General features: G+C 42.0%; 1 protein-coding gene across 2 annotated transcripts; it reads left to right on the top strand.

Annotated features, from left to right (window-relative positions):
* Positions 1 to 5464: 5464 nt before the first annotated feature.
* Positions 5465 to 13261, top strand: LOC124022834 (lysosomal cobalamin transport escort protein LMBD1-like). Of its 2 annotated transcripts, none has more exons than XM_046337510.1 (4): positions 5465 to 5532; positions 5676 to 5750; positions 7749 to 7925; positions 13175 to 13261. In XM_046337510.1, the coding sequence occupies exons 2-4, from the start codon at positions 5685 to 5687 to the stop codon at positions 13244 to 13246; spliced, it is 315 nt and encodes a 104-aa protein (XP_046193466.1). In that variant the 5' UTR covers positions 5465 to 5532; positions 5676 to 5684; the 3' UTR covers positions 13247 to 13261. The 2 variants fall into 2 exon arrangements, with proteins under 2 accessions (XP_046193466.1, XP_046193467.1); XM_046337511.1 differs by having other exon boundaries at positions 5501 to 5532; positions 5650 to 5750.
* The last annotated feature ends 11122 nt before the right edge of the window (positions 13262 to 24383 follow it).

Below are 24383 nucleotides of genomic sequence, written 5' to 3'. Positions count from 1 at the left end.
TCTACAGATTCACTGTCATCTATAGATTCACTGTCATCTATAGATTCACTGTCATCTACAGATTCACTACCATCTACAGATTCACTGTCATCTACAGATTCACTGCCATCTACAGATTCACTACCATCTACAGATTCACTGTCATCTATAGATTCACTGTCATCTACAGATTCACTGTCATCTATAGATTCACTGTCATCTACAGATTCACTGTCATCTATAGATTCACTGTCATCTACAGATTCACTGTCATCTATAGATTCACTGTCATCTACAGATTCACTGTCATCAACAGATTCACTGTCATCTATAGATTCACTGTCATCTACAGATTCACTGTCATCTACAGATTCACTGCCATCTACAGATTCACTGTCATCTACAGATTCACTACCATCTACAGATTCACTGTCATCTACAGATTCACTGTCATCTACAGATTCACTGTCATCTACAGATTCACTGCCATCTACAGATTCACTACCATCTACAGATTCACTGTCATCTATAGATTCACTGTCATCTACAGATTCACTGTCTTCTACAGATTCACTGTCATCTACAGATTCACTACCATCTACAGATTCACTACTATCTACAGATTCACTGCCATCTACAGATTTACTGTCATCAACAGATTCACTGTCATCTACAGATTCACTACCATCTACAGATTCACTGCCATCTACAGATTCACTGTCATCTACAGATTCACTGTCATCTATAGATTCACTGTCATCAACAGATTCACTGTCATCTACAGATTCACTACCATCTACAGATTCACTGCCATCAACAGATTCACTGCCATCAACAGATTCACTGCCATCTACAGATTCACTGTCATCTACAGATTCACTGTCATCTACAGATTCACTACCATCTACAGATTCACTGCCATCAACAGATTCACTGTCATCTACAGATTCACTGTCATCTACAGATTCACTGTCATCTACAGATTCACTACCATCTACAGATTCACTGCCATCAACAGATTCACTGCCATCTACAGATTCACTGTCATCTACAGATTCACTGCCATCTACAGATTCACTGTCATCTACAGATTCACTATCATCTACAGATTCACTGCCATCTACAGATTCACTGTCATCTACAGATTCACTATCATCTACAGATTCACTGCCATCTACAGATTCACTGCCATCTACACATTCACTGTCATCTACAGATTCACTGCCATCTACAGATTCACTGCCATCTACAGATTCACTGTCATCTAGTTATGGATTGTTTCCTCACAAGTATAATTTATTTACTGTTCCTTCCTGGTGAACAGGGTGGAATGATATGATTCTTCCTCAACCCATAGGAAGTCCCACCCAGTTGACTACTTCAAAATGGTGTAAGTCCTCAATGGCGCTGCCCATACTACAACAGGCTTTTGAGTCCTATATCAATCTCTGTGGTCTGGGCCTACTGCTTGCCTCCATTTTTTCCCAAACAAATTGACTAAATTTTTGTTACAAAGTACAAACATGTACAGTATATCTTTTGTTTCCCTAGTCCTAATTGTAAACGACCTAAACTGTTGTTATGGAAGATTTAACACTGTCGATTTTGAAGCCGGATGTAAACAAATATGTGAGAGCATCCCCAAATCCTCTCCTGTCCAGATAACAGAGAACGAGGTGGCCTCATGCTTGTCAAATGTTTAGCCACACAAAGCACCAGGCCCAGAGGGACTACAAGGCAAAGTACTGAAGTTCTGCTCCGACCAGCTCAAGGGAGTCTTCACATGACTGTTCACCTCCTGCTGAGCACCTGTACATTGCCAAACTCCTGGAAGGTGTCGACCATAAGAAGCAGTGGTGTAAAGAACTTAAGTAAAAAATACTTTAAAGTACAATTTAAGTAGTTTTTTAGGTATCTGAAATTTACTTTACTATTTACATCAGATGTGGACTGCTATTGTCAACAGACCAATAACCGTCAAGAATGGTGCTGGTCAAGTGCCCTCCACATCAATGTGAAAAAGACAAAGGATCTGATCACCAATTGAAACAACTTACCAGTGTCCCAATCACGCTCTCTGAACGACCAACCAGTGGAGGTGGTTGAGTGTTTCGAAAACCTAGGGACATAAATTGCTAACAACCTGAGTTTTACAGAGAATTCAGACTGTATTTCTTTTTAAAGCAAGCCAGTACCTGTTTTTAATTAGGAAAATGAAGGGGTTTGGGGTCAGCCAGGATGTTCTGGAGAGGGTGTACAGCAGCTTGGTGGAGAGCATCCTCATGTTCAATATGACAGTCTGGTATGGTAATCTGAGCGTGAGGAGCAAAACCAAGCTGACAAGAATAGTAAACACAGCCAGCAAAGTAATTGGTCGACCACAGGCACATTTGAGCAGTCTGTTCCACAGGACAAACAAAAAGAAGGCACTGGTTGTCGTTGGCGACCTCTCCCATCCTTTACACCCTCAGGTTGAGAAGCTTCAGAATGCCCATGGCCAAGAAGAATGTGGTCAAACAGGAATGTGTTCCTTGTGCTGTTGGACTACTAAATGCCAAGTAAATTGTATCTGTACATGTACTGATCTATCTAGTGCAGTTGGGACAGTGATCGGTTGTGAGTGACTGTATTAATGTCCTCTATGTTGTTAGTGTTTGCAACATGATGGACTGACTGGTTTAAATGTGTCTGATGTGAGATTGTCTGTGTATGTGATCCTTTTAATGGAAGGTGATTCCAAAGAAACATGTCCATCCTGGATGGACGATACATTTTTATTCTATTCTATGTGCATCTTATTAACTATGTTATCCCTAGTCCTAATTCAAACATGTATATATTATTAACTATGTTTTCCCTAGTCCTAATTCAAACATGAATATCTCATTAACTATGTTATCCCTAGTCCTAATTCAAACATGTATATCTCATTAACTATGTTATCCCTAGTCCTAATTCAAACATGTATATCCAATTAACTATGTTATCCCTAGTCCTAATTCAAACATGTATATATTATTAACTATATTATCCCTAGTCCTAATTCAAACATGTATATATTATTAACTATATTATCCCTAGTCCTAATTCAAACATGAATATCTCATTAACTATGTTATCCCTAGTCCTAATTCAAACATGTATATCTCATTAACTATGTTATCCCTAGTCCTAATTCAAACATGTATATCTCATTAACTATGTTATCACTAGTCCTAATTCAAACATGTATATCCAATTAACTATGTTATCCCTAGTCCTAATTCAAACATGTATATATTATTAACTATATTATCCCTAGTCCTAATTCAAACATGTATATATTATTAACTATATTATCCCTAGTCCTAATTCAAACATGAATATCTCATTAACTATGTTATCCCTAGTCCTAATTCAAACATGTATATATTATTAACTATATTATCCCTAGTCCTAATTCAAACATGTATATCTCATTAACTATGTTATCCCTAGTCCTAATTCAAACATGTATATATTATTAACTATATTATCCCTAGTCCTAATTCAAACATGTATATCTCATTAACTATGTTATCCCTAGTCCTAATTCAAACATGTATATATTATTAACTATGTTTTCCCTAGTCCTAATTCAAACATGAATATCTCATTAACTATGTTATCCCTAGTCCTAATTCAAACATGTATATCTCATTAACTATGTTATCCCTAGTCCTAATTCAAACATGTATATCTCATTAACTATGTTATAACTAGTCCTAATTCAAACATGTGTATCTCATTAACTATATTATCCCTAGTCCTAATTCAATCATGTATATCCAATTAACTATGTTATCCCTAGTCCTAATTCAAACATGTATATATTATTAACTATATTATCCCTAGTCCTAATTCAATCATGTATATATTATTAACTATATTATCCCTAGTCCTAATTCAATCATGTATATCTCATTAACTAAGTTATCCCTAGTCCTAATTCAATCATGTATATCTCATTAACTAAGTTATCACTAGTCCTAATTCAAACATTGTGTATTATAACATGTAAAACAACAGACGATAGAGTTTGTTAATCATGTAGCAACTTTAGAAATATTTCGTTATGTTTAAATGACAACCTGTTCTACTCGTGCACCGGTAAATTCATGGCTTTACCCACAGGTTTCACACCTTTTCTTATTTGCAGTCTAAATAAATACCACTTATTTTTGCACCTGATCTACTGGCTTGGGCTCCACACCAACTAAATATTTTTTATTTAACCTTTATAGGCAAGTCAGTTAACACATTCTTATTTACAATGACGGCCTAAACCGTCCAAACCCGGACGACACTGGGCCAATTGAGACTCACAATGACGGCCTACACCGTCCAAACCCGGACGACGCTGGGCCAATTGAGACTCACAATGACGGCCTACACCGTCCAAACCCGGACGACGCTGGGCCAATTGAGACTCACAATGACGGCCTACACCGTCCAAACCCGGACGACGCTGGGCCAATTGAGACTCACAATGACGGCCTACACCGTCCAAACCCGGACGACGCTGGGCCAATTGAGACTCACAATGACGGCCTACACCGTCCAAACCCGGACGACGCTGGGCCAATTGAGACTCACAATGACGGCCTACACCGTCCAAACCCGGACGACGCTGGGCCAATTGAGACTCACAATGACGGCCTACACCGTCCAAACCCGGACGACGCTGGGCCAATTGAGACTCACAATGACGGCCTACACCGTCCAAACCCGGACGACGTGGGGCCAATTGAGACTCGCAATGACGGCCTACACCGTCCAAACCCGGACGACACTGGGCCAATTGTGCGCCGCCCTATGAGACTCACAATCACGGCCGATTGTGATACAGCCCGGATTTGAAACAGGGTGTCTGTAGTGACCTCTCTAGCACTGAGATGCAGTGCCTTAGAACGCTGCACCACTTGGGAGCCCCAGGCTACTGGGTTCACTATCTTATCAGACTCTAAATGACCAGATCATTCATTACTAGAGTGAAAATTCAAATGTAGCTACACTGGAGCTTTGGACTAAACCAATTTAACACCCAATAGAAGTTTCTAATATTTATTAATGGAATATCAGTGATTAAGAGGTCAGGTTTTAAATGGGTGTAACTCAAGCTAAAACTTGACAGACAAACTCTCTCGCCAAGACAGATACATTTCCTTGATCGTTTTCAGTCCCAAATGAATGCTACGTTCCAGCCCAGAACGCAGGGACACCATGAAGGGCAAGATATCCTTCAACAACATGAACATTCTAATCTGAAATGACTGGAGGGTCTCATTAAATTACCATGGTTTATGTCCCAATTGGCAGTGCACTAGCCTGTACTTTTGCCCTACAGCCCTGGTCAAAGGTACTGCGTTTATTGGGAATAGGGTGACATATGGGATGGGCACCACAAAACTGCAACACTCATTGCACTCATACTTTGCAAAATAGATAAGTGTTGTTTTTTTTCCTGTCTGGGCTTGGGAGGAAACATCCAAAAGACTAATTCAACAACCTCATTTAAAGAAGGCCAACTCAACAGTAGGTCTACTCTACCACATGATCATTGTAGTGTATCTATCTATCTGTCTGATGTGGTCTGTCTCTCTGTTTGGTAACTTTGTATCCACTGCATCGCCCCTTCCGTGATGTCAATAGAAGCACATGGTCCGTGTTTGTTGCAGGAAGTGAAGATGGCGGACCAGTCGTTGCTATCAGAGTCTGCTCTCGGGTGGTCTATATTCGCCCTTGTATTTTTGGTAAGCACACTTAAGTCGCTACAGAAACTCGAATTATTACTCTGTGTATGTAGTGGAGGACTTTCCTTTGGCCACAGTTGTCTTTGTCGCGTTCAGTTCGCTACAGCTTTACGTAGCTAGCAATCTAGCTAGCTAACGTTAGCTAGTTTGACAGCTGTCATGGCTTAGTTAGCTAACGTTGTAGCTAACTCAGAGTTTAACTAACCTGCCTCTAATAGCCTCGCTAATACCATATCAATAGCTAACTGTTGTAGCTAATTAATTTGTTTACAGTGTTATAGTGAATCATTGTGGTTGTCATGGTCGTATCTATCAGTTTTACCAAGCAATGCTAGCTAGTTTACAGTAGTTTGCAATGAAGTTAGCTAGTTGCTAACATGTTGCTATTGGATCATGCCTGCTTCTAAGCTAAATGTCAAAGTTGAACTTAAAGTAGACTTCTCCTGCCTTATTTGTAAAGAATAACTAACTACATGCTAACTACATAACTAACAACATGCATTATCAATTGTTAGTTAGCTAACTAGTTACCCTACACAATGTCACATGACTGCAGACAGCTACATTTACAGAGGCGCTGCTGAGCCTGCCTGCTTCAGTAATTTCCGTTTTCATATCAATCAGGAAGGCTTTGTACCTAGCTAGTGATTATAATAGCCAATATAGCTTAGAGAAATGTGTTTTTGCTTTCTTTTAGCTAACAAGCTGAAACACCAGATTGGTCTCTGAATTGCTCCCCCTCTCTATTTATTATGCAACGCAATCCTCTCAATGGGTCTTAGTTTAGATGCAAAGCTTGTGTCATTACCTGGCAAAACACGCAGGCGTGGGCTAGTGTTAATTGATCCGGTCTCTGGATGGCATTCCTTCAGGATCTGAGCAGCCAATGGGCTTTAGCAGTGTCCTCACAGTTAGGACTAGGCACCGTGTGTGCCTGGAATACAACCTTGTGATTCTGGAGCTCCAGCACCATGTGTGTCCCAAATAACACCCTGTTCCCCATGTGTCTGTGTGTCCCAAATAACACCCTGTTCCCCATGTGTCTGTGTGTCCCAAATAACACCCTGTTCCCCATGTGTCTGTGTGTCCCAAATAACACCCTGTTCCCCATGTGTCTGTGTGTCCCAAATAACACCCTGTTCCCCATGTGTCTGTGTGTCCCAAATAACACCCTGTTCCCCATGTGTCTGTGTGTCCCAAATAACAACCTGTTCCCCATGTGTCTGTGTGTCCCAAATAACACCCTGTTCCCCATGTGTCTGTGTGTCCCAAATAACACCCTGTTCCCCATGTGTCTGTGTGTCCCAAATAACACCCTGTTCCCCATGTGTCTGTGTGTCCCAAATAACACCCTGTTCCCCTTGTGTCTGTGTGTCCCAAATAACACCCTGTTCTATATGTAGTGGATTATTTTTGACTAGGGCCCATAGTGCACTGCGTTTGACCAGAGCCCAATGGGGAATAGGGTGCCATTTGGGATGCAAGCCTGTGACTGTGCTGCTCTTTCTAGCGAGTTGACAAGCCATCATCACACAACAACCCCATCTCTGCTGTCCCTATTTAATTTTACATTGAAAAGGATTGGATAATCAAATCCCATCTATCAGTGGATGGGTCTTCATTGAAATGAAAAAGAGCTTTATTATGTCACTCTGTGACATCTGCTAATGTAAAAAGGGATTTCTAAATGGATTTGATTTGATAATGGCCTGCGTGAATAGGGTTGATGCGAGTTGCAATTAAAACAAGTTTTCAACAACACTTTTGCAAAGTAATTCATTTGTAGTGGTGAGATTTCATTCGTGAATATCGTAAATCGAAAACATCTGAGTCTCACTGTTGGCTGCATTGGTGTCAGAAGTGCGATATCATAATGAGCCTACTTAGCTAAGAGTCATTACAATAACAATGAACTGTAATGTTCTGACAGCTGATGCGGCCCAATAACTTTAGGATATTTTACGTGATAACTCTTAACCATTGTTTTTCCATCCACAGGTGATCCTGTCCTTCTGTTGGGTCTACATCAGGAAGTACCAGAGCCGCCAAGAGAGTGAGGTCATCTCAACCATCACTGCAATATGCGCATTGGCCATTGCACTGATAACCTCTGCACTTCTTCCAGTGGATATATTCCTAGTGTCTTACATGAAGCACCCCAACGGTACTTACAAGGTATGTATTCAGCTGCTTCATAAGGCCTGAGACTTAGGCCTATGTCATTTAAGACCATTTGAGTTCAATGATATAGCAGCTTATAATAGTAGCTCATGTTGTTGTCCATTTGAAACATAACAAGCCATTAGACCTACTCCTGGGCTAAAAAGCATGCTTGATGGATAATCTTTAGTCTGGGAAACCAGTCCTTAGTTTTCAACTCATTGTCAGAGACCAAGGAATGTGTCTGCAAAGAGGTGATATTTGATGATTTACGCTAGTCAAGTATCCTTGATGATTCAAGCATGACATGCTTGTGAACGATACTAGCCTGGTAGACGGTCTGTTTCTGCTCTCCTGACAACTCTTAATGGAACTGTCATGCCAAACATGTTTAGCTTGACAATGGAGTCGGCAAAAGCATGAACAGATCAGGGGGCTACTCTACCTTAAAGATGATGGTAATGACTGTAATAACTGACAGTACCAGGGGTCTACTCTACCTTAAAGATGATGGTAATGACTGTAATAACTAACTACAGGGGTCTACTCTACCTTAAAGATGATGGTAATGACTGTAATAACTGACTACCGGTGGTCTACTCTACCTTAAAGATGATGGTAATGACTGTAATAACTGACTACCAGTGGTCTACTCTACCTTAAAGATGATGGTAATGACTGTAATAACTGACAGTACCAGGGGTCTACTCTACCTTAAAGATGATGGTAATGACTGTAATAACTGACTACAGGGGTCTACTCTACCTTAAAGATGATGGTAATGACTGTAATAACTGACTGCCAGGGGTCTACTCTACCTTAAAGATGATGGTAATGACTGTAATAACTGACTACCGGTGGTCTACTCTACCTTAAATAGATGATGTTAATAACTGACAGTACCAGTGGTCTACTCTACCTTAAATAGATGATGTTAGTAACTGACAGTACGAGTGGTCAACTCTACCTTAAATAGATGATGTTAATAACTGACAGTACCAGTGGTCTACTCTACCTTAAATAGATGATGTTAGTAACTGACAGTACCAGTGGTCTACTCTACCTTAAATAGATGATGTTAATAACTGACTAGCAGTGGTTTACTCTACCTTAAATAGATGATGTTAATAACTGACTAGCAGTGGTTTACTCTACCTTAAATAGATGATGTTAGTAACTGACAGTACCAGTGGTCTACTCTACCTTAAATAGATGATGTTAATAACTGACTAGCAGTGGTTTACTCTACCTTAAATAGATGATGTTAATAACTGACTAGCAGTGGTTTACTCTACCTTAAATAGATGATGTTAATAACTGACTAGCAGTGGTCTACTCTACCTTAAATAGATGATGTTAATAACTGACTAGCAGTGGTCTACTCTACCTTAAATAGATGATGTTAATAACTGACTAGCAGTGGTCTACTCTACCTTAAATAGATGATGTTAATAACTGACTAGCAGTGGTCTACTCTACCTTAAATAGATGATGTTAATAACTGACTAGCAGTGGTTTACTCTACCTTAAATAGATGATGTTAATAACTGACTAGCAGTGGTCTACTCTACCTTAAATAGATGATGTTAATAACTGACTAGCAGTGGTCTACTCTACCTTAAATAGATGATGTTAATAACTGACTAGCAGTGGTCTACTCTACCTTAAATAGATGATGTTAATAACTGACTAGTGGTTTACTCTACCTTAAATAGATGATGTTAATAACTGACTAGCAGTGGTCTACTCTACCTTAAATAGATGATGTTAATAACTGACTAGCAGTGGTTTACTCTACCTTAAATAGATGATGTTAATAACTGACTAGCAGTGGTTTACTCTACCTTAAATAGATGATGTTAATAACTGACTAGCAGTGGTTTACTCTACCTTAAATAGATGATGTTAATAACTGACTAGCAGTGGTTTACTCTACCTTAAATAGATGATGTTAATAACTGACTAGCAGTGGTTTACTCTACCTTAAATAGATGATGTTAATAACTGACTAGCAGTGGTTTACTCTACCTTAAATAGATGATGTTAATAACTGACTAGCAGTGGTTTACTCTACCTTAAATAGATGATGTTAATAACTGACTAGCAGTGGTTTACTCTACCTTAAATAGATGATGTTAATAACTGACTAGCAGTGGTTTACTCTACCTTAAATAGATGATGTTAATAACTGACTAGCAGTGGTTTACTCTACCTTAAATAGATGATGTTAATAACTGACTAGCAGTGGTTTACTCTACCTTAAATAGATGATGTTAATAACTGACTAGCAGTGGTTTACTCTACCTTAAATAGATGATGTTAATAACTGACTAGCAGTGGTTTACTCTACCTTAAATAGATGATGTTAATAACTGACTAGCAGTGGTTTACTCTACCTTAAATAGATGATGTTAATAACTGACTAGCAGTGGTTTACTCTACCTTAAATAGATGATGTTAATAACTGACTAGCAGTGGTTTACTCTACCTTAAATAGATGATGTTAATAACTGACTAGCAGTGGTTTACTCTACCTTAAATAGATGATGTTAATAACTGACTAGCAGTGGTTTACTCTACCTTAAATAGATGATGTTAATAACTGACAGTACCAGTGGTTTACTCTACCTTAAATAGATGATGTTAATAACTGACTAGCAGTGGTTTACTCTACCTTAAATAGATGATGTTAATAACTGACTAGCAGTGGTCTACTCTACCTTAAATAGATGATGTTAATAACTGACAGTACCAGTGGTCTACTCTACCTTAAATAGATGATGTTAATAACTGACTAGCAGTGGTTTACTCTACCTTAAATAGATGATGTTAATAACTGACTAGCAGTGGTTTACTCTACCTTAAATAGATGATGTTAATAACTGACTAGCAGTGGTCTACTCTACCTTAAATAGATGATGTTAATAACTGACTAGCAGTGGTTTACTCTACCTCAAAGAGATAATGGTAATGAAAGAAAAAACAAGCCATATCGGTGGAAGCAGTTGTCCATAGGCTTCAGAGACAGGATTATGTCGAGGCATGGGTCTGGGGAAGGATACCAAAACATGTCTACAGCATTGAAGGTCCACAAGAACAAAGTGGCCTCCATCATTCTTAAATGGAAGAAGTTTGGAACCACCAAGAATCTTCCTAGAGCTGGGCGCCCGGCCAAATTGAGCAATCGGGGGAGAAGGGCCTTGGTCAGGGAGGTGACCAAGAACCCGATGGTCACTCTGACAGAGCTCCAGAGTTCCTCTGTGGAGATAGTTGTCCTTCTGGAAGGTTCTCCCATTTCTGCATCACTCCACCATAAAGGCCTTTATGGTAGAGTGGCCACTACTTAGTAAAAGACAGACCCTTTGGAGTTTGCCAAATTACTCTCAGACCATGAGAAAGAAGATTCTCTGGTCTGATGAAACCAAGATTTGGCCTGAATGCCAAGTGTCACGTCTGGAGGAAACCTGGCACCATCTCTACGGTGAAGCATGGTGATGGCAGCATCATGTTGTGGGGATGTTTTTCAGTGGCAGGGACTGGGAGATTAGTCAGGTTCGAGGGAAAAATGAACGGAGAAAAGTACAGAGACTGGGGAGGTCCTGAGGATTTGGGAAGGCAAAGGTTCACCTTCCAACAGGACAACGACCCTGAGCACACAGCCAAGACAATGCAGGAGTGGCGTCAGGACTAATATCTGAACATCTCTGGAGAGTCCTGAAAATAGCTGTGCAGATATGCTCCCCATCTAACCTGACAGAGCTTGAGAGAATCTGCAGAGAAGAATGGGAGAAACTCCCCATATACAGATGTGCCAAGCTTGTAGTGTCATACCCAAGAAGATCTAAGGCTGTCATCGCTGCTAAAGGTGCTTCAACAAAATAGCCCTGTGACCGTTTTATCATAACCTGTGTCAAGTCACATCTTAGAATCTCTGCTACGTAAGTGACTAAATAAATACATCTAGTCTAATATACAGCTACTGCTGAAATACCTAACCCCCTACTATAAAAGCAAGGACAGTGATGCAATAGCCATATGTTTTTTGTAAAATGAAGAGAGCAGATGGTTCATTATTGATGAATAAAGGAAGAAGACACATGATTAACATTATACCGGGGATAGTGTCATCATACAGCACTACCGCTGGTATGGGAATCATATTTTATGACTTTTTTTCATGATATCCTTATCAATGAATCAAGATCTTTCTTTTTCCATAAAACAAATAGCCCTGTGGCTGTTTCATCATAGTCCTAGCCTGGCAAATAGCCCTGTGTCCGTTTTCATCATAGTCCTAGCCTGGCAAATAGCCCTGTGTCCGTTTTCATCATAGTCCTAGCCTGGCAAATTGCCCTGTGTTAGTTTTCATCATCGTCCTAGCCTGGCTTTATCATTTAATATTGCATATGTCTCAGAAATCTCTGTGAATCTAGGATTATGGAATTATACACTAATGTTTAGCTGTATGTTTAGTTCGTGACACCTTCATAAATAGCTTTGCAATCAATGTTGCTGTGAAGGTCTGTTGAGTGTTTTAATCTGTTTAGATGTTGCTTTGAAGGTCTGTTGAGTGTTTTAATCTGTTTAGATGTTGCTTTGAAGGTCTGTTGAGTGTTTTAATCTGTTCAGATGTTGCTGTGAAGGTCTGTTGAGTGTTTTAATCTGTTTAGATGTTGCTGTGAAGGTCTGTTGAGTGTTTTAATCTGTTCAGATGTTGTTGTGAAGGTCTGTTTAGTGTTTTAATCTATTCAGATGTTGTTGTGAAGGTCTGTTTAGTGTTTTAATCTGTTCAGATGTTGTTGTGAAGGTCTGTTTAGTGTTTTAATCTATTCAGATGTTGTTGTGAAGGTCTGTTTAGTGTTTTAATCTGTTCAGATGTTGTTGTGAAGGTCTGTTTAGTGTTTTAATCTGTTCAGATGTTGTTGTGAAGGTCTGTTTAGTGTTTTAATCTGTTCAGATGTTGTTGTGAAGGTCTGTTTAGTGTTTTAATCTATTCAGATGTTGTTGTGAAGGTCTGTTTAGTGTTTTAATCTGTTCAGATGTTGTTGTGAAGGTCTGTTTAGTGTTTTAATCTATTCAGATGTTGTTGTGAAGGTCTGTTTAGTGTTTTAATCTGTTCAGATGTTGTTGTGAAGGTCTGTTGAGTGTTTAATCTGTTCAGATGTTGTTGTGAAGGTCTGTTTAGTGTTTTAATCTGTTCAGATGTTGTTGTGTAAGGTCTGTTGTCTTTATTGTAATCAATGTCCTATTTCTTCTCAATACAGGAGTGGGCAGAAAACAATGAGACACGAGGCCAAATCGAAGACACTGTGCTGTATGCTTATTACTGTGAGTAGGATACTATTTGTATTCATATAGGCATATTTATCAAGGCACAGTGCCAGCAAATCATTTTCTGTTTGCTAAACCTTTTGTTTATAGTCAAATATTTAACATTGACTTATGTTTGTACCCGTTGTGACTTTAATAGATTGAACAAATCAACTAATTCCTGATTGGTAGAGAGTGATGTTGTATGGAGTGAGAATCTCCATAGGAATATATGTTTTTGTCCAAGTCTAGGATTAATCTGTGTCTGGGAAACTAGCCATTAAACTGTAAGGGACAGAGGGTCCCCACCTTCTCCATAATGAACTAATGAATGGTTGGATTAATCTGTGTCTGGGAAACTAGCCATTAAGCTGTAAGGGACAGAGGGTCCCCACCTTCTCCATAATGAACTAATGAATGGTTGGATTAATCTGTGTCTGGGAAACTAGCCATTAAACTGTCAGGGACAGAGAGTCCCCACCTTCTCCATAATGAACTAATGAATGGTTGGATTAATCGGTGTCTGGGAAACTAGCCATTGAACTGTAAGGGACAGAGAGTCCCCACCTTCTCCATAATTAATGGTTGTATTAATCTGTGTCTGGGAAACTAGGCATTGAACTGTAAGGGACAGAGGGTCCCCACCTTCTCCATAATGAACTAATGAATGGTTGGATTAATCTGTGTCTCTGGTTGCCTGGTCAATAACACTGACATGAATACAATCTGTATTAATCTCAGTTAGCCTACCTAGGCAGTAATACAATCTGTATTAATCTCAGTTAGCCTACCTAGGCAGTAATACAATCTGTATTAATATCAGTTAGCCTACCTAGGCAGTAATACAATCTGTATTAATCTCAGTTAGCCTACCTAGGCAGTAATACAATCTGTATTAATCTCAGTTAGCCTACTCAGTTAGCCTACCTAGGCAGTAATACAGTCTGTATTAATCTCAGTTAGCCTACCTACCTAGGCAGTCATACCTAGGCAGTCTGTATTAATCTCAGTTAGCCTACCTAGGCAGTAATACAATCTGTATTAATCTCAGTTAGCCTACCTAGGCAGTAATACAATCTGTATTAATCTCAGTTAGCCTACCTAGGCAGTAATACAGTCTGTATTAATCTCAGTTAGCCTACCTAGGCAGTAATACAATCTGTATTAATCTCAGTTAGCCTACCTAGGCAGTAATACAATCTGTATTAATCTCAGTTAGCCTACCTAGGCAGTAATACAATCTGTATTAATCTCAGTTAGCCTACCTAGGCAGTAATACAATCTGTATTAATCTCAGTTAGCCTCCCTAGGCAGTAATACAATCTGTATTAATCTCAGTTAGCCTACCTAGGCAGTAATACAGTCTGTATTAATCTCAGTTAGCCTACCTAGGCAGTAATACAATCTGTATTAATCTCAGTCAGCCTACCTAGGCAGTAATACAGTCTGTATTAATCTCAGTTAGCCTACCTAGGCAGTAATACAGTCTGTATTAATCTCAGTTAGCCTACCTAGGCAGTAATACAATCTGTATTAATCTCAGTTAGCCTACCTAGGCAGTAATACAGTCTGTATTAATCTCAGTTAGCCTACCTAGGCAGTAATACAATCTGTATTAATCTCAGTTAGCCTACCTAGGCAGTAATACAATCTGTATTAATCTCAGTTAGCCTACCTAGGCAGTAATACAATCTGTATTAATCTCAGTTAGCCTACCTACCTAGGCAGTAATACAATCTGTATTAATCTCAGTTAGCCTACCTAGGCAGTAATACAGTCTGTATTAATCTCAGTTAGCCTACCTAGGCAGTAATACAATCTGTATTAATCTCAGTTAGCCTACCTAGGCAGTAATACAATCTGTATTAATCTCAGTTAGCCTACCTAGGCAGTAATACAATCTGTATTAATCTCAGTTAGCCTACCTAGGCAGTAATACAATCTGTATTAATCTCAGTTAGCCTACCTAGGCAGTAATACAGTCTGTATTAATCTCAGTTAGCCTACCTAGGCAGTCATACAGTCTGTATTAATCTCAGTTAGCCTACCTAGGCAGTAATACAATCTGTATTAATCTCAGTTAGCCTACCTAGGCAGTAATACAATCTGTATTAATCTCAGTTAGCCTACCTAGGCAGTAATACAGTCTGTATTAATCTCAGTTAGCCTACCTAGGCAGTAATACAATCTGTATTAATCTCAGTTAGCCTACCTAGGCAGTAATACAATCTGTATTAATCTCAGTTAGCCTACCTAGGCAGTAATACAGTCTGTATTAATCTCAGTTAGCCTACCTAGGCAGTCATCTGTATTAATCTCAGTCCTGGCAGTATTAAATCTCAGTTAGCCTACCTAGGCAGTAATACAATCTGTATTAATCTCAGTTAGCCTACCTAGGCAGTAATACAATCTGTATTAATCTCAGTTAGCCTACCTAGGCAGTAATACAGTCTGTATTAATCTCAGTTAGCCTACCTAGGCAGTAATACAATCTGTATTAATCTCAGTTAGCCTACCTAGGCAGTAATACAATCTGTATTAATCTCAGTTAGCCTACCTAGGCAGTAATACAGTCTGTATTAATCTCAGTTAGCCTACCTAGGCAGTAATACAATCTGTATTAATCTCAGTTAGCCTACCTAGGCAGTAATACAATCTGTATTAATCTCAGTTAGCCTACCTAGGCAGTAATACAATCTGTATTAATCTCAGTTAGCCTACCTAGGCAGTAATACAATCTGTATTAATCTCAGTTAGCCTACCTAGGCAGTAATACTCTGTTAGCCTATTTGATCATGAGCCGTTAGTTTCCTCAGCCCAGACTCTACCCACTCAGAGAATGTACTTCCATCAGTCACATAATGTCATCAGAACTTCTCTTTGACAGACAAGGTACAACACTGTGCATGTAAATCCCAGCATGCATTTCAATTCACCTGCCCACCATGCGTTACTTGACTTTGTCCTCTAGACTGAGTCGTAGACGCCACTAATATGATTTTCTGTGTTGCTGTCAAAGATTTGAATGAAAAATGCACTCAAAGGAAGAGTTGAATTTACAGGGTCTGATATAATGCGGAAGTAGTGAGGTCTTAAATGCAGATTTGGATCCTGTCAGGAATGTAAGTGATTTAATGGCCAAATGGCCTGGATATATTTTGTCTTGTGTATGGTACAGCAGTTCTACTCAGATTTGTCAGTTCTATCTCAAGGTACTTAGCTTACAGTACGTGGAAGCATCATATCTCTCCCTGCATACAGAGTGGAGGGAGGGGGGGACATAGTGGAGGGAGGGGGAGGGGGGACATAGTGGAGGGAGGGGGAGGAGAGGACAGTGTGGAGGGAGGGGGGACATAGTGGAGGGAGGGAGAGGAGAGGACAGTGTGGAGGGAGGGGGGGGACAGTGGAGGGAGGGGGGGCATAGTGGAGGGAGGGGGAGGAGAGGACAGTGTGGAGGGAGGGGGCAGTGGAGGGAGGGGGCATAGTAGGGGGAGGACAGAGTGGAGGGAGGGGGGACAGAGTGGAGGGAGGGGGAGAGAGTGGAGGGAGGGGGAGGACAGAGTGGAGGGAGGGGGAGGACAGAGTGGAGGGAGGTGGGGAGGACAGAGTGGAGGGAGGTGGGGAGGACAGAGTGGAGGGAGGTGGGGAGGACAGAGTGGAGTGAGGGGGGAGGACAGAGTGGAGTGAGGGGGGTGGACAGAGTGGAGGGAGGGGGGGGGCAGTGGAGGGAGGGGGAGGACGGAGGTGGGGAGGACAGAGTGGAGTGAGGGGGGGGCAGAGTGGAGGGAGGGGGAGGACAGAGTGGAGTGAGGGGGGGGCAGAGTGGAGGGAGGGGGGAGGACAGAGTGGAGGGGGGGGGGGCGTTTGGAGGGAGGGGGGCAGAGTGGAGGGAGGGGGGCAGAGTGGAGGGAGGGGAGGACAGAGTGGAGGGAGGGGGGAGGACAGAGTGGGGGGAGGACAGAGTGGAGGGAGGGGGGCAGTGTGGAGGGAGGGGGACACAGTGGAGGGAGGGGGGACATTGTGGAGGGAGGGGGAGGACAGGGTGGAGGGAGGGGGGGGGGGGGCAGAGTGGGGGGACAGAGTGGGGGGAGGACAGAGTGGAGGGAGGGGGAGGACAGAGTGGAGGGAGGGGGGAAATAGTGGAGGGAGGGGGAGGAGAGGACAGAGTGGAGGGAGGGGGAGGACAGAACATAGTGGAGGGAGGGGGAGGGACAGTGGAGGGAGGGGGGGGACAGAGTGGAGGGAGGGGGACAGAGTGGAGGGAGGGGGACAGAGTGGAGGGAGGGGGGGAGGACAGAGTGGAGGGAGGGGGGGAGGACAGAGTGGAGGGAGGGGGGACAGTGTGGAGGGAGGGCAGAGTGGAGGGAGGGGGGACATAGTGGAGGGAGGGGGAGGACAGAGTGGAGGGGGGGGGGACATAGTGGAGGGAGGGGAGGAGAGGACAGAGTGGAGGGAGGGGGAGGAGAGGACAGAGTGGAGGGAGGGGGAGGACAGAGTGCAGGGAGGGTGGGAGGACAGAGTGGAGGGAGGGGGAGGAGAGGACATAGTGGAGGGAGGGGGAAGGACAGAGTGGAGGGAGGGGGAGGACATAGTGGAGGGAGGGGGAGGGACAGTGGAACGAGGGGGAGGACAGAGTGGGGGGCAGAGTGGAGGGAGGGGGAGGAGAGGACAGAGTGGAGGGAGGGGGAGGAGAGGACAGAGTGGAGGGAGGGGGAGGAGAGGACAGAGTGGAGGGAGGGGGAGGACAGAGTGCAGGGAGGGGGGAGGACAGAGTGGAGGGGGGGGTGGAGAGGACATAGTGGAGGGAGGGGGGGCAGAGTGGAGGGAGGGGGGGGCAGAGTGGAGGGAGGGGGGGACAGAGTGGAAGGAGAGGGGGGACATAGTGGAGAGGGAGGGGGCAGAGTGGAAGGAGGGGGGGGCATAGTGGAGGGAGGGGGAGGACAGAGTGGAGGGAGGGGGGGGAGGACAGAGTGGAGGGAGGGGGGGGGAGGACAGAGTGGAGGGAGGGGGGAGGACATAGTGGAGGGAGGGGGAGGGACAGTGGAACGAGGGGGAGGACAGAGTGGAGGGAGGGGGAGGACAGAGTGGGGGGCAGAGTGGAGGGAGGGGGAGGAGAGGGCATTGTGGAGGGAGGGGGAAGACATAGTGGAGGAAGAGGGAGGAGAGGACAGAGGGGAGGGGGGGGCAGAGTGGAGGGAGGGGGAGGAGAGGACAGCGTGGAGGGAGGTAGGTGGGAAGGAGAGTACAGAGGGGAGGGAGGTTGGGAGGGAGGACATTATAGAATGGAGGGAAGCCAAGCTTCTCTCACACCAAGCTTCTCTCACACCAAGCCTCTCTCACACCAAGCTTCTCTCACACCAAGCCTCAAATCAAATTTTCAAATCAAATCTGATTTGATTTGAGGGAAGCCAAGCCTATCTCACACCAATATCTCACACCAACAGTCCAACTTCTGTCTGTAGAGTCTGAACAGTCCAACTTCTGTCTGTAGAGTCTGAACAGTCCAACTTCTGTCTGTAGAGTCTGAACAGTCCAACTTCTGTCTGTAGAGTCTGAACAGTCCAACTTCTGTCTGTAGAGTCTGAACAGTCCAACTTCTGTCTGTAGAGTCTGAACAGTCCAACTTCTGTCTGTAGAGTCTGAACAGTCCAACTTCTGTCTGTAGAGTCTGAACAGTCCAACTTCTGTCTGTAGAGTCTGAACAGTCCAACTTCTGTCTGTAGAGTCTGAACAGTCCATCTTCTGTCTGTAGAGTCTGAACAGTCCAACTTCTGTCTGTAGAGTCTGAACAGTCCAACTTCTGTCTGTAGAGTCTGAACAGTCCAACTTCTGTCTGTAGAGTCTGAACAGTCCAACTTCTGTCTGTAGAGTCTGAACAGTCCAACTTCTGTCTGTAGAGTCTGAACAGTCCAACTTCTGTCTGTAGAGTCTGAACAGTCCAACTTCTGTCTGTAGAGTCCGAACAGTCCATCTTCTGTCTGTAGAGTCTGAACAGTCCAACTTCTGTATGTAGAGTCTGAACAGTCCAACTTCTGTCTGTAGAGTCCGAACAGTCCAACTTCTGTCTGTAGAGTCCGAACAGTCCAACTTCTGTCTGTAGAGTCCGAACAGTACATCTTCTGTCTGTAGAGTCCGAACAGTCCATCTTCTGTCTGTAGCTTCCGAACAGTCCAACTTCTGTCTGTAGAGTCCGAACAGTCCAACTTCTGTCTGTAGAGTCTGAACAGTCCATCTTCTGTCTGTAGAGTCTGAACAGTCCATCTTCTGTCTGTAGAGTCCGAACAGTCCATCTTCTGTCTGTAGAGTCCGAACAGTCCAACTTCTGTCTGTAGAGTCCGAACAGTCCAACTTCTGTCTGTAGAGTCCGAACAGTCCAACTTCTGTCTGTAGAGTCCGAACAGCCCAACTTCTGTCTGTAGAGTCCGAACAGTCCAACTTCTGTCTGTAGAGTCCAAACAGTCCAACTTCTGTCTGTAGAGTCCGAACAGTCCAACTTCTGTCTGTAGAGTCCGAACAGTCCAACTTCTGTCTGTAGAGTCCGAACAGTTTGAATTGCACTACTAAGTAGTGGAGTCCTCCATGAACATCCTGTTTTTATTCTGAACGAATCAAGGTCAATTTTGCCAATTTTGATTTGTGATCTGGAAGGTGGTTTGTTATACCTCAGCAAGTTTTGCAATTACAATTCTAAGGGGCAGTGTTCACTTACCCAAATAGGGTATTTTACTGTTTTAATTTGAATACGTTTTCGGAGTGTGTTTTTGTGTGTAAATAAAGTCTGATTTTATGTGTTTTCATTTCAGGCTGTAAGGCAACAAAAGGTGAACATTATGGAAGGGTTGGTGACTTTCCATACCCACTGTATATATGGAGACTGTTTAGTACCAAAAATAAGGGTATAAATTCATGTTAAAAAATAAAATAACATGTTTCCTGATCTTTTATCTCTCAGATATAGGACAGACACTTCAGAACAAACTTTTGGGGACTATCTCTTGTTCAGTGTTGTGAATCTGTTATTCAATGCGTTTTGTTTAGGCTAATTAATAGCAGTAAGGCCAAATGTTTTTATTAAATGTATATATTTTTGGGATACTTCAAAAGGTCTTAAAATTCAAAATCAAATGGCAAAATTATCCTTCGTATGACCTCCTTAAAAAAATTCCATATAGCTCATTCCAACACTGCCCCGGCTTAGACAGGGTTGACACTGTAATAGGTTAAATAAGAACTGTAGAAAGCAAAGTGAACCTCCTTAAAACACTTCCATATAGCTCATTCCAACACTGCCCTATCTTAGACAGGGTTGACACTGTAATAGGTTAAATAAGAACTGTAGAAAGCAAAGTGAACCTCCTTAAAACACTTCCATATAGCTCATTCCAACACTGCCCCGGCTTAGACAGGGCTGACACTGTAATAGGTTAAATAAGAACTGTAGAAAGCAAAGTGAACCTCCTTAAAACACTTCCATATAGCTCATTCCAACACTGCCCCGGCTTAGACAGGGCTGACACTGTAATGGGTTAAATAAGAACTGTAGAAAGCAAAGTGAACCTCCTTAAAACACTTCCATATAGCTCATTCCAACACTGCCCCGGCTTAGACAGGGCTGACACTGTAATGGGTTAAATAAGAACTGTAGAAAGCAAAGTGAACCTCCTTAAAACACTTCCATATAGCTTATTCCAACACTGCCCCGGCTTAGACAGGGCTGACACTGTAATAGGTTAAATAAGAACTGTAGAAAGCAAAGTGAACCTCCTTAAAAAAAATCCATATAGCTCATTCCAACACTGCCCCGGCTTAGACAGGGCTGACACTGTAATGGGTTAAATAAGAACTGTAGAAAGCAAAGTGAACCTCCTTAAAAAAATTCCATATAGCTTATTCCAACACTGCCCCGGCTTAGACAGGGCTGACACTGTAATAGGTTAAATAAGAACTGTAGAAAGCAAAGTGAACCTCCTTAAAACACTTCCATATAGCTCATTCCAACACTGCCCCGGCTTAGACAGGGCTGACACTGTAATGGGTTAAATAAGAACTGTAGAAAGCAAAGTGAACCTCCTTAAAACACTTCCATATAGCTCATTCCAACACTGCCCCGGCTTAGACAGGGCTGACACTGTAATGGGTTAAATAAGAACTGTAGAAAGCAAAGTGAAGCAGAGAGAACAGAACAGTGGGGTAAAATCCCTGTTGAGCAGGATTATAAATCCTTAAAGCGAGATTGTCTCTCTAGAAACTCACTATGTGATTGTGTATTATCTATATAAAGAGTCCGGCTTTAAAAGGGGGACGTGTCATTCCTCCAATTACAGCGTTGAGTTTGACAGAAGCTGGACAGATCCGCTGGGCTGGCTGGCAGTTGTTTTGTTTTGTCATGGTTGAGAGACTATGATTCCTTTTTTACCCACAGAAAAGAAAGAGGGAGCAGGGGAGCAGTCTTTAAAGAGCTTGCATACCCTAGCATGTGACATCGTGTGTCAATGTGATGGTGACTAAGGGTGCCTGTCTATGCTGCAGAAGCGTGTGTGTGTGTGTGTGTTTTGTGCTGTGGAAATAACCTTCGGCAGTCGATCAGGAAGGTTCAAGGCTGTTTGGTTAAAAAACATACAGTACATAAAACATATATAAATGATGTGACTCTTCAAAGCCATTGATGAGGCTTATTCACATTAGCAGCAACATGTATTGGTTTCTCTTGTTTCTGATAACAAGTGTCTTTCTGTCACTGGTGTTTATGATAATACGTGTATTATAGTCACTGGTGTTTATGATAACAAGTGTCTTTTTGTCACTGGTGTTTATGATAACAAGTGTCTTTCTGTCACTGGTGTTTATGATAACAAGTGTATTATAGTCACTGGTGTTTCTGATAACAAGTGTATGATTTGGTGTCTAGACTCTTTCAGCTCAACTCGTCTGTCCCCTTGTAGTGAGAACAATTGAAATGGCTGTCTTGATAAAATGGATGTTGTCATGGCAGCCAGCGACAGAGGGGGAGGAGTATCAGGAGCAAATGGTTCTCCAAGTAAACTGAGGAGTCAACACTTTGTCTTTAAATCGAAAACAGCTCTTTTTACGAGGAAGAAATTCATTTATTTGGTAGCTAGTGGATCAAAGAGCTTACAATCCTTTCAATGAGTCAAGGTAAATCTGACTAGGGACTTAGAGAATGAGATGTTTCGAAATATAACTAGAAACAGATATTGTAGACAGTGTTTTACCATCCTCTATAGAAGGTCTCTACTGTAATATAACTAGAATCAGATATTGTAGACAGTGTTTATCATCCTCTATAGAAGGTCTCTACTGTAATATAACTAGAATCAGATATTGTAGACAGTGTTTTACCATCCTATATAGAAGGTCTCTACTGTAATATAACTAGAATCAGATATTGTAGACAGTGTTTTACCATCCTCTATAGAAGGTCTCTACTGTAATATAACTAGAATCAGATATTGTAGACAGTGTTTATCATCCTCTATAGGTCTCTACTATAATATAACTAGAATCAGATATTGTAGACGGTGTTTACCATCCTCTATATAAGGTCTCTACTGTAATATAACTAGAATCAGATATTATAGACAGTGTTTTACCATCCTATATAGGTCTCTACTATAATATAACTAGAATCAGATATTGTAGACAGTGTTTACCATCCTCTATAGAAGGTCTCTACTGTAATATAACTAGAATCAGATATTGTAGACTGTGTTTACCATCCTCTATAGAAGGTCTCTACTGTAATATAACTAGAATCAGATATTGTAGACAGTGTTTACCATCCTCTATAGAAGGTCTCTACTCTAAGTCTAAGGCAGACTGTTGCAGTGATCCACTTGAATCTATTCCCCGTGGCAGCATGCAGATACACTGCAGTGGTACAGAGGGGTAATCAGATGCAGGGAGAACTGCAACATGTTGGCTATTTGACAACGACAGCGACTTCTAGAAGTTCTCATCCTGGACACATCCCATGTAGTAGCAGGGTTAAATCCCATAGCTGGATTTTGAAGGTATTTCTCAGGGCTCCTACCACTGTATTTCATGTTGAATTAGAGTTATTGATTGAGTGTATTTTTCCTCCTCTCATTCTCTCCTCTTCTGCATCCTGTGTGAGGGATGGAAGGGGGAGGGGTGTGTTTTTATTCACCAGTAGGGGAGCTGAAGCTCCATGTATATCTGAGCCTCAACACCACAGCCACCAAGGCTTCTAAAGAGGGTTCCTCCTGATCTAACCTTGAAAGCAGGATTTCTATTCAAAGGTAGATTGACAGGGGTTGTTTCTCTCTCTATTTCTCTCTCTATTTCTCTCTCTCTCTCTCTCTCTCTCTCTCTCTCTCTCTCTCTCTCTCTCTCTCTGTCTCTCTGTCTCTGTCTCTGTCTCTGTCTCTCTCTCTCTCTCTCTCTCTCTCTCTCTCTCTCTCTGGTAGATTGACAGGGTTGTCAACATCTCTCTCTCTCTCTCTCTCTCTCTCTCTCTCTCTCTCTGTCTCTCTCTCTCTCTCTCTCTCTCTCTCTCTCTCTCTCTCTCTCTCTCTCTCTCTCTCTCTCTCTCTCTCTCTCTCTCTCTCTCTCTCTCTCTCTCTGTCTCTCTCTCCTCTCTCTCAATTCATTTTCAATTGAAGAGGCTATTGGCATGGGAAACATATGTTTACATTGCCAAAGCAAGTGAAATAGATCATAAATAAAAGTGAAATAAACAATAAATAATTAATATTACACTCACACAAGTTCCAAAAGGATTAAAGCATTTCAAATGTCATATTATGTCTTTATACAGTGTTGTAATGATGTGCAAATAGTTCAAGTACAAAAGGGAAAATAAATAAACAGGTTGTATTTACAATGGTGTTTGTTCTTCACTGGTTGCCCTTTTCTTTTGGCAACAGGTCACACTGGTATTTCACCCAATGGATGTGGGAGTTCATCAAAATTGGATTTGTTTTCGAATTCTTTGTGTATCTGTGTAATCTGAGGAAAATATGTCTCTAATATGGTCATACATTTGGCAGGAAGTTAGGAAGTGCAGCTTAGTTTCCACCTCATTTTGTGGGCAGTGAGCACATAACCTGTCTTCTCTTGAGTGCCAGATCTGTCTATGGTGGCCTCTCTCAATGGCAAGGCTATGCTCACTGAGTCTTTACA

The sequence above is a fragment of the Oncorhynchus gorbuscha genome, unplaced genomic scaffold (assembly GCF_021184085.1).
Source record: "Oncorhynchus gorbuscha isolate QuinsamMale2020 ecotype Even-year unplaced genomic scaffold, OgorEven_v1.0 Un_scaffold_1446, whole genome shotgun sequence".
Lineage (NCBI taxonomy): Eukaryota > Metazoa > Chordata > Actinopteri > Salmoniformes > Salmonidae > Oncorhynchus > Oncorhynchus gorbuscha.
Note: the sequence above shows the minus strand (reverse complement) of the source record. Positions and strands in the feature narration are given on the sequence as shown.